The 10,607-nt window shown below is 45.1% G+C and overlaps 1 protein-coding gene across 2 annotated transcripts; it reads right to left on the bottom strand.

Annotated features, from left to right (window-relative positions):
- Nucleotides 1-7,167: 7,167 nt before the first annotated feature.
- On the bottom strand, nucleotides 7,168-10,246 carry LOC119323711 (potassium transporter 19-like). 2 transcript variants are annotated; one of them, XM_037597416.1, is made up of 7 exons: nucleotides 10,212-10,246; nucleotides 9,758-9,824; nucleotides 9,439-9,661; nucleotides 9,088-9,336; nucleotides 8,948-8,998; nucleotides 8,541-8,854; nucleotides 7,168-8,442 (listed from the first exon to the last, which is right to left on the bottom strand). In XM_037597416.1, exons 1-7 carry the CDS (start codon nucleotides 10,244-10,246, stop codon nucleotides 7,168-7,170), a joined length of 2,214 nt encoding a protein of 737 aa, XP_037453313.1. The 2 variants fall into 2 exon arrangements, with proteins under 2 accessions (XP_037453313.1, XP_037453312.1); XM_037597415.1 differs by having other exon boundaries at nucleotides 9,758-9,829; nucleotides 10,214-10,246.
- Between the last annotated feature and the right edge of the window lie 361 nt (nucleotides 10,247-10,607).

Genomic DNA, 10,607 nt, shown 5'->3' with positions numbered 1-10,607 from the left:
GAGATTCGATCGTCGGTATCTTCATACCTAGTTCAATCTCGTTACCGACAAGTCTCTTTACTCGTTCCGTAATGCATTATCCCGCAACTAACTCATTAGTCACATTGCTTGCAAGGCTTCATATGATGTGCATTACCGAGAGGGCCCAGAGATACATCTCCAATACTCAGAGTGACAAATCCTAATGTCGATCTATGCCAACCCAACAAACACCTTCGGAGATACCTGTAGAGCATCTTTATAATCACCCATTTACGTTGGGACGTTTGATAGCACACAAGGTATTCCTCCGGTGTCCGGGAGTTGCATAATCTCATAGTCTGAGGAATATGTATTTGACATTAAGAAAGAAGTAGCAATAAAACTGAATGATCATTATGCTAAGCTAACAGATGGGTCTTGTCCATCACATCATTCCACTAATGATGTGATCTCGTTCATCAAATGACAACTCATTTTCGTGGCTAGGAAACTTAATCATTTTCGTGGCATACTAGGGACATAGTGTTTTGTCTATGTAGTCACACATGTATCAAGTTTCCGGTTAATACGATTCTAGCATGAATAATAAAATTTTATCATGATATAAGGAAATATAAAATAACAACTTTATTATTGCCTCTAGGGCATATTTCCTTCACATCGATCCATCTATGGACTGGTGCAAGCATCTCGGAGTTGGAATATACGCTTTGATGAGGTGATCAAAGCATAGGATTTTATAAAGACTTACGGTGAAGCCTCTATTTAGAAGAAAGTGAGTGGGAGCTCTGTAGCATTTTTGATATTATATGTGGATGCCATATTGTTAATTGGATATGATATAGAATTTCTGGATAACATAAAAGGATACTTGAATAAGATTTTTTTTAATGAAAGACCTGGGTGAAGCTGCTTATATATTGGGCATCAAGATCTATAGGGATAGATCAAGACGCTTAATAGGACTTTCACAATGCACATACCTTGACAAAGTTCTGAAGAATTTCAAAATGGACCAGTCAAAGAAAGGGTTCTTGCCTGTGTTGCAAGGTGTGAAATTGAGTCAGACTCAAAGCCCGACCACATCAGAAGATAGAGAGAAAATGAAAGTCATTCCCTGTGCCTCAGCCATAGGTTCTATCATGTATGCTAAGTTGTGTACCAGACCTGATGTGTGCCTTGCCATACGTTTGGCAAGGAGGAACCAAAGTAATCCAGGAGTGGATCACTGTACATCGATCAAGAATATCCTGAAGTACCTGAAAAGGACCAAGGATATGTTTCTCGTTTATGGAGGTGATGAAGATCTCGTCGTAAAGGGTTACGTCGATGCTAGCCTTGACACAGATCCGGATGACTCTAAGTCACAAACCGGATACATATTTATATTGCATGGTGGAGGTGTCAGTTGGTGCAGCTCCAAGAAGAGCATCGTGGCGGGATCTACATGAGAAGTGAGGTACATAGCTGCTTCGGAAGCAGCGCATGAATTAGTTCATATCCGATCTGGCTGTAATACCCAGTGCATCGGGTCCAATGAAAATATTTTGTGACAACACTGAAGGAATTGCCTTAGCGAAGGAATCCAGGTTTCACAAGAGAACGACGCTTCAACTCCATTCGTGAAAAGGTCAAGGATGTAGATATAGAAATTTGCGAAGTACATGCGGATCTGAATGTAGTAGACCCGTTGACTAAACCTCTTTAGCGAGCAAAACATGATCAACACCAAGACTCCATGGGTGTTAGATTCATTACTATGTAATCTAGATTATTGACTCTAGTGCAAGTGGGAGACTAATGGAAATATGCCCTAGAGGCAATAATAAAGTTGTTATTATTATATTTCCTTATTCATGATAAAGGTTTATTATTCATGCTATAATTGTATTGATCAGAAACTTAAATACATGTGTGGATACATAAACGAATACCATGTCCCTAGTGAGCCTCTACTAGACTAGCTCATTGATCAAAGATGGTTAAGGTTTCCTAACCATACACATGAGTTGTCACTTGATAACGGGATCATATCATTAGGAGAATGATGTGATGGACAAGACCCATCCATTATCTTAGCATATGATCGTTCAGTTTATTGCTACTGCTTTCTTAAATGTCAATACACGTTCCTTCGACCGTGAGATCATGCAACTCCCAGATTCTGGAGGAATGCCTTGTGTGCTATCAAATGTCACAACGTAAATGGGCGATTATAAAGATGCTCTACAGGTATCTACAAAGGTATCTGTTGAGTTGGCATGGATCGAGATTGGGATTTGTCACTCCGAGTATCGGAGAGGTATCTCTGGGCCCTCTCGGTAATACACATCTTAAGAAGCTTCCAAGCAAAGTGACTAGGTATATGTGAGTTAGTTATGAGATGATGTGTTATGGAACAAGTAAAGAGACTTGCCGGTAACAAGATTGAACTAGGTATAGAGATACCAACGATCAAATCTCGGGCAAGTAACATACCGACAGACAAAGGGAATTACGTATGTTGTCATAAAGGTTCGACCGATAAAGATCTTTGTAGAATAAGTAGGAACCAATATGGACATCCAGGTCCCGCTATTGGTTATTGACCGGAGAGGTGTCTCAGTCATGTCTACATCATTCCCGAACTCGTAGGGTCCGCACGCTTAACATTCATTGCGATATAGTATTATATGAGTTATATGAGTTTATGACTGAATGTTGTTCGGAGTATCGAATGAGATCACGAACATGACAAGGAACTTCAGAATGGTCCAGAGGTAAATATTGATATATAGGACGATACTATTTGGTCACCAAAAAGGTTTTGGAAATACCAGTTATTTATCGGAGTGCCCGAAGGGGTTCCGAGAGGCCACCTGTAAGCGGTGGGCCTTATGGGCCAAAGGGGGGAAGCACACCAGCCCACAAGGGGGCTGGCGCTCCCCTCCACCCCTGCCCACGCGCCAAAGGAAGGAAGGGAAGGAAGGGAAAGGCGCCCTAAGGCAGCCAACCCCCTTTTTCTTCCCCCCATGTTCAAATATGGAAGGGGGGCTAGGCAGGCCTCTAGGGCAGCTGCCTCCACTTGGGGTCGCCCTAGGGCTGCCTCCTCTCCCCCCTCCACCTATATATATGAGAGAAGGGAGAGGGGAAACACACACCAGGACTCCTTAGCCGTGTGCGGCACTCCTCTCCCTCTAGTTCGTCCTCTGTCATATTTTCGTAATGCTCGGCGAAGCCCTGCGGAGATTGTTGCATCACCACCGTCACCATGTCGTCGTGCTGCCGGAACTCATCTACTACTTCGAGGATGTCATTGAGCAGAACGTGCGCTGAGGTGCCGTACGTTTGGTACTTGATCGGGTGGATCATGAAGATGTACGACTACATAAACTGTGTTGATAAACACTTCCGCTTAACGATCTATGAGGGTATGTAGACACACTCTCCCCTCTTGTAGCTATGCATCTCCATGGATAGATTTTGCGTGTGCGCAAATTTTTTTGTTTTCCATGCAACGTTCCCCAACAACTCAAGCATCCCACAATCTTAGGTGGCACACCCTAGGGAGTGCCACCCAGGCTTGTGGCCCCCTTGGACACCTTATGGTCCATCTCCGAAGCTTCGCGGGTCTCTTCTTGTCCATAAAAAATCACCGTCAATTTTTGTGGAATTTGGATTTTCATGAAAACGAAAAACATGCAGAAAACAAAAACTGACACTGGGCACTAGTTTAATAGGTTTGTTCATGAAAATCATATAAAAGTGCACAAAAACATATAAAATTGTTGTAAACATGCATGAATACTTCATAAATTATACATATGTTGGAGGCATATCCACCATCACCACCAACTTCTCATCCATTCTCACGGTGATATGTGAGTAGTTCATCCTCGAGGCTGAAGGTATGTACTAGTAGCTACGTGTTCAATCTCTCTCTCTCTCTCTCTCTCTCTCTCTCTCTCTCTTGTTCTTTATTTGGCACGATCTTGATTTATCATGAGCTTTGTTAATATAGTTGGATCATATGAACTTCTTCCCCTCTATCTTTGTTGTGATGAATATTCTTGCTCTTTGAAGTTTCCTATGTTGGATTTAAACTTTGAATTTGAGATCACTTGATGCATGTCTTGCTTGTGGATACATGTGGTAACAATGGAGTAATCTATTAAGATCACATGATATATGTTTTGGTACTCAACTTGCGGATTCCCATGATGACATTAGGGTAATCTAGGCATAAATGTTGATACATGTTTTCATCCTACTTTCACCAATAGGAACTTTGGAGTGATTCTTTATCGTACATTGAGGAATTATTATATGATTCAATTATGTTAGTACTGTTGAGAGATTGCACTTGTGAAAGTATGAAGCATAGGCCTTGTTTCTAAGCACTAATATACCATTTTGCTCGTTGTTTGCTACTTGTGACCTTGTTGTTTTTATTATTTAAGATTACAAAAATATATATCTACCGTCTATATTACACTTGTATCAACATCTCTTCGCTGAACTAGTGCACCTATACAATTGACAATTGCATTGGGTGTGTTGGGGACACAAGAGATTTCTTGTATTTAATTGCAGGGTTGTTTGAGAGAGACCATCTTTATCCTACATCCCCCATGGATTAGTAAATCTTAGGTCATCCACTTGAGGAAAATTTGCTGCTGTCCTACAAAACTTTGCACTTGAAGGCCCAACCGAGTCTACAAGAATAAAGTTGTGTTGTAGACATCAATCACATTTCAAGTTTGTGAATCTTTTTCAGTATTTTCAATTTCTTGGCTAACTATTTCATGATTTTATGCCACTAATCCTCGCCAAGCCAGTCTATAAGCTTTACTGTGTAGGTGTGAGTGACAAGATTCGGTACCAATTCAACTATCTTTGCATACAACATTGAGTCATACGAGATACATTGTCAACTTTGGGAAGAGGAAACTTTGGTATTATCTTCTCATTACCACTTACACTTGTTAGAGTCTTGTGATGGACAGGCAATCTCTGGTCTTTGATGACCAATAAGACGCGAATGGCTACGTCACCGAACTACACTACTTCGGCCTTCAATGCGCAATGAATGATGCTTTGAACAAGCTCTTCGATTGCCTTGCCACTGACTTCCAACAATCTGAAGCTTGAAATCGGGATTATCTCGATGATTCCTAAAAGCCATGGCTAGATGTAACAATGGATTTCATAGAAGGACAGCCTAGGTCTGTTAGTTACAACGCCATTCTGGTCGTTGTCCACAGATTTACAAAGTAATCGCATTTTATACCCCTGAAACACCGTTTCTCTACACTAGTATTTGCTCAGGCATTTCTCAACAATGTGGCACCGAGGGGGGAGGCTGGCGGCGCCGAGGGCTTTAGTGGTGTGGGCACCCAACCTTTAGGTTTTTTTAGGAAAAGTCCAAAATAAACCTTGAACTTGTAGACCAAAGATAAATCAAACCCTGAACTCTTAATCCCGGAAATTGGCACTCTCAACTTGTCAATCCCGATCTACTTCGAACCTTCAAAGCGTTCAATCCCGATCTACTTCGAACCTTCAAAGCGCCACGCTGAACTCAAGGTACGCATACATGATAGACAACGTGGCGCGCGCGCGCGCGCACACACGCACACACACACACACACACACACACACACACAGATATATATATATATATATATATATATATATATATATATATATATATATATATATATATATATATATATAAGAAAACACAGTAGCATTCTTAAGTGAAAACACAAATGATTTTAAAAAACTCCAAAAACATATTTTGGAGAATGCGATTTCTAAAATTCAAAGACATTTTTTGAAACCTGTGAAAACTTTTGGGATTCCAATTTTTTTTGAAAACTACGAACACTTATTAAATTGCAAACAGTCTAAGAAAATGCAAACAGAAAGTTAAATGTCTAAACATTTTTTTTAAAACACGAAACATTTTTGAATTTATGACAAAAATAGAAAACAAGAGTATATTTTAACTTCTGAACAATTTTTAAAATGTGCGGACATTTTCTAAAATTGTAGATTTTTTTGAATTTATAAACCTAATTTGAAAAGACAAACATTTTTCAGAAATCTGTACTATTTATGAAAAACATGACTAGTTTTTTGAGATTTCTAAACATTTCCCGGAAACGTGAACAATTTTTCAAAACACATGAACATATTTTTTTAATTCCTGAGCATGTTCCTAATTTATAAAAAAAATGTAAACAGAAACATATTTTTCTAAATACTGAAATTTATTAAATAAATGAACATTTCGACAGCAGGCTACCTCACTGTGATGTGGTGGGCCGGCCCAAATTCTCGTTAGTGAGAGTAGCAGTTATCCCGGCGGGATTGAGTATTCCCGGTGTGCCAAACGGGTCTAAGGTTTGAAATAGACCGGGATTGACAAGTTCAGAGTGTCAATTTCCGGGATTCAAAGTTCATGATTATATCTATCTTTGTTCTACAAGTTCAAGGTCTATTTTAGACTTTTTCCTTTTTTTTTATCGCGCAGGGAAGCGAGGCACGCACACTGGAACGAGGGCACTGACTCGGCATTGGCGCGGGATGGATGCGACGCGTGACCATTGGCAGCATGTGTGCGGCGGTTAGGCAAGGAGGCCAGCGTTCAAGCGGGAAGCAGTGGCGGCGCGCTAGAGAAGACAAGGCGGCGACGTGTACACACATTATGCATGAAACTGTATGCGCCACTCCACACATTGTACACTCAAAATAAATTTGCGATGAAGAAACGTGTGTGCTGTCACGAGTTATCGCACACGATTTGTTCAATCAAACTATGTGCGCGGTATTGCACACGATACTCTTTTCTCAATTGTGCGCGATGGATCAGTGATACAATTCGATTTTATCGCACACAGTTCAACGACAGGGTATGCGACATGAGGCTTAATAGCATTACAGTGGTGAGTGATTCCTAGTTAGCTCATGCCACATCAGCATGTAGGCATCTATAAGATTTTTCCGCAAGTGTTGTACAACATGAGTAATGATACATCTACAAATGGTTACTTTAGGTTCAAGTAACCTTTTGTAGATGTAGCATTACTCTTATATTGTGTACAGGATCATCTGGGCAATGCAAAATTCAGAGGTTTACATTATTAATCCATTTGCTAAAATCATGTTATCACCAACAAGTTCTGCAGAAGAAACATTGGTCTATATCTCATAGGTGATCCCGACCTTGAGCAGCTGATCCTTGGGAATGGCGAGCGCTTTGTGGCTCTCGCTGAGGTTCCTCCTCAGGAAGGTGTACACGTAGTTGACCACGATCCTCTTCATCACCGACGACCCTGGTGCAGCCACCACGTCCGCCTCACCCGTCAGGTACACCACGCCGTGTTCCAACTCTGCGTCGATGAACCGCTTCTCCTCCTCCGCGGCCGCCAGCTGCGCTGCCCGCAGAGCGCCGTCGCTGTCGCCGTCATCGGTGTGCTGGCTGCAGGAGAATGTGGCCTCCTCATAGATGAACAGCTTGAGGCCGTCCAGGAGAGACGCGGAGAAATCCTTGGCGGCCTCGATCTGGTCAGTGTATCCGTAGCGCGCAACGCAGCGGAACATGCGGTGCTCGGCGGGGTCAACCCTTCGGAAGATGAAGCGCTCGGGGGCCGGCACCCGTGGGATGGGCAGGTTCTTGATGGACATGAAGACGAAGACGGCGTGCACCGACGGCATCTTGTCGACGAGGCGCGGGAACACGGGAGGGATGCCCTGGACAAGCTCCGAGTAGAGCAAGCCCACGCCGGGCACCCGTCGCACGTCGGGGCGACCCAAGAGCGCCGTGAGCTCCGCCGCCGGCACGACGTGGTCGAGCTCGTACCAGTAGCGGCTGACATGGACGTAGTGCCAGGTGGCCATGAGCGCCATGAGCACCAGCGAGAAGCAGAAGGGCAGGTAGCCTCCCTCGGCGAACTTGGAGAGGATGGAGGACAGGTAGAGGAGCTCGGTGGTCCCGAAGATGACGTAGAAGGCGGCGATAAAGGCGATGTTCTTCTTCCAGACGAGCAGCATGACGACGGTCATGAGATGCGTGGTGATAGAGAAGACCATGACGACACAGATCCCGTAGGCGTTGCCGATGTTGGTGGTGGTCTGGAAGGCGAGGGTGACGACGATGCTGGCGGCGCCGATGAGGAAGTTCACCTCCGGGATGTACACCTGCCCGGCGTACTTCTTGGAGGTGTGCACCACCTCCACCCTCGGGAAGCAGCCGAGGGAGAGCGCCTTGGACAGGATGGCAAACGCGCCGGAGAGCATGGCCTGGCGCGCGATGATGGCCGCCAAGATGGCCACGATGAACGTCGGCCAGAACATCGCCGCTGGGATAGATTTGTAGAAGGTGTCGGCGACGTCTTGCGGGAATTTGTGCAGGTAGGATGCCTGACCCATGTAGCATAGCGCCACGGAGGGGAAGATGATGAAGCTGAAGCTCAGCTGCAACAGGCCGGAAAATGAAGAAAAATTCAGTCCCTGCTCTGAACTAATGTACTAGAGATGAATACAAATGGAGTCAAAAACTGGCATTGGCGAACCTGAATGGCCCTGATGTTGAAATGGCCAAGGTCAGCAAACATGGCCTCCGTGCCTGTGGTGCAGAGGACGACGCCCCCGAGAGAGAGCCACGCCTCTTTGCCGTTCCTTCGGAAGTAGTCCACAATGTACATGGGGTTGAGGGCCCTGAGCACGGTGGGGTCGTGGGCGGCGAGGTTGTACACTCCGATGCTGGCAATGAGGACGAACCACACCGAGATGATGGGCGCGAAGGAGTAACCCACCTTGTCCGTGCCGAAGCGCTGCACCGAGAAGAGCATGAAGAGGATGGCAACAGAGATCCACACCACTTGCGCTGTTTTCACAACAAACCACATCAATTCCCTGGCTGCACAACAAGGTAGACGAACAAATCTCTTGACAAATAGTAGAAAATTTTCGTACGTACATTGGGTCAAGTCGGGCGCCTTCTCCCTGATCCCGCTCACCGCAGAGAGCACTGCAGCAACACAGCCATCAAGCGTCAAATTAATCTATATACAAGCTTAGTAAGGTGAATAACTTGCTGAATGTACGCAGAGTACGTACCAGAGATTGCAGGTGTGAGGGTGCCGTCACCCATGACCATGGAGGTGCCGAGGATGGTAATGGTGAAGAGTGCGATCTTGGCGGCCTTGCTGGACTCGAGCCTCTGCTTCACCCACTGCGCCCTCCTGGTCTGCGAGCTGGGCTCCTGGATGCTGTAGTTGGACACGGACGCGTCCTCGGCCTGCTGGTTGGGGATCATCCTGGTCTTGGCGTACCGCGAGATGAGCGAGTAGAGCGCGAACGTGCCCCCTACATGCACCATTCCCAGTTAATACAATGTCATGCATGTCCATGAACGAACAAACACAAGAAGACTGAAGATTATATATAGAACAAGGTGGTGGTGCTCACCGTCGCCGTTGTCGTTGGCGTAGAGGACAATGAAGACGTACTTGAGCAAGGGCAGGAGGATGAGGGTGTAGAGGATGAGGGAGAGGACGCCGAGGAGGTCGTCCGGGTGCCTGATACCGTTCGGGAAGGTGCCTGAGTAGGTGTAGAGCGGCGACGTGCCGAGGTCGCCGTACACCACGCCGATGCTCTGGAACGCCAGCAGCACCGTCTGCCTCCAGCTTACCTGCATGCGCCCACCATGCTCGAGAATTAACATCGGCCATGGCACAGCTGGTTAAGTAAGTCAACAAGATGATGGATGATTTGGTAGGTTGCTGACCCCGGAGCCGTGGCGCCTGTCGCCGGAGACCTTCTCCGCGTCCCTGTAGAGCGAGTCGCGGCCAAGGTTTTGGTTACCGGTCGAAATTTCGAGATTTACCATGGTTACCGCGTATTTTCGTGCCCCTCGGTAAATCCACGTACCAAGCAAAAAATACCAGTTATTTGAATTTTTTGAATTTAAACACTCAATTTATAGTAAAGTACATAGAATCTAATTAATACCATGAGAGTTGGTTTTGGCTTGTTGGTCGGAACCTAGTTCCTGTTTTGAGAGGTCTTTGGTTCAAATGTTCGTTCATTAACTTATTTGAATTCAAAATTCAACTATAAAATTCGTTCGGAATATTCTCGGTATTTTTCGGTATTTCTCGGTAACCATGGTAACCGCGTTTTCCAGTCCCCCTCGGTAAAAATGCCTCATTCGGTAACCAAAACCTTGGTCGCGGCGCGCCATCGTCTCCGCGCCCTCGGCGGCTTCCACCGACATGATCTTGATCTTGATCCCGTCTCGTCTTCAAGCAGCACAACCTGCCAAGCTCGCTGCTGAAGCAAGGAAGGGTTTAGTGTGCTGGATCCGTTAGTTCGTCTGCACCACGAGTAGGACACAAACACAAGGGCTTACTTAGTGTGGTGGACGATCGAGATGCCTAAAGGTTGAAGGACTGAATCTTGAAGACCTTACGAGAGCATGAACGAATTTTAATTACACAAATCTTGTAGGAGGATATGTACAAGATCAGTTAATTTATTTTACTGATCTTGTACGAATCCAGGAGACTTTACGAGAGTATCAACGAATCCTCATGGGTCGACGACAACAGTCAAAACACTACACAACCGGAATTCAC

Source organism: Triticum dicoccoides, chromosome 6B (assembly GCF_002162155.2).
Source record: "Triticum dicoccoides isolate Atlit2015 ecotype Zavitan chromosome 6B, WEW_v2.0, whole genome shotgun sequence".
NCBI classification, from domain to species: Eukaryota; Viridiplantae; Streptophyta; class Magnoliopsida; order Poales; family Poaceae; genus Triticum; species Triticum dicoccoides.
The sequence above is the reverse complement of the archived record's forward strand: the minus strand, read 5'-3'. Positions and strand labels throughout refer to the sequence as shown.

Coding starts and splice junctions, on each gene's coding strand:
- LOC119323711 (XM_037597415.1), bottom strand. CDS start 10,246: ATGTCGGTGGAAGCCGCCGAGGGCGCGGAGACG. Junction 9,337..9,438: donor CGCCAACGACAACGGCGACG/GTGAGCACCACC, acceptor TGGTGCATGTAG/GGGGCACGTTCGCGCTCTAC. Junction 8,999..9,087: donor CCTCACACCTGCAATCTCTG/GTACGTACTCTG, acceptor GTGTTGCTGCAG/TGCTCTCTGCGGTGAGCGGG.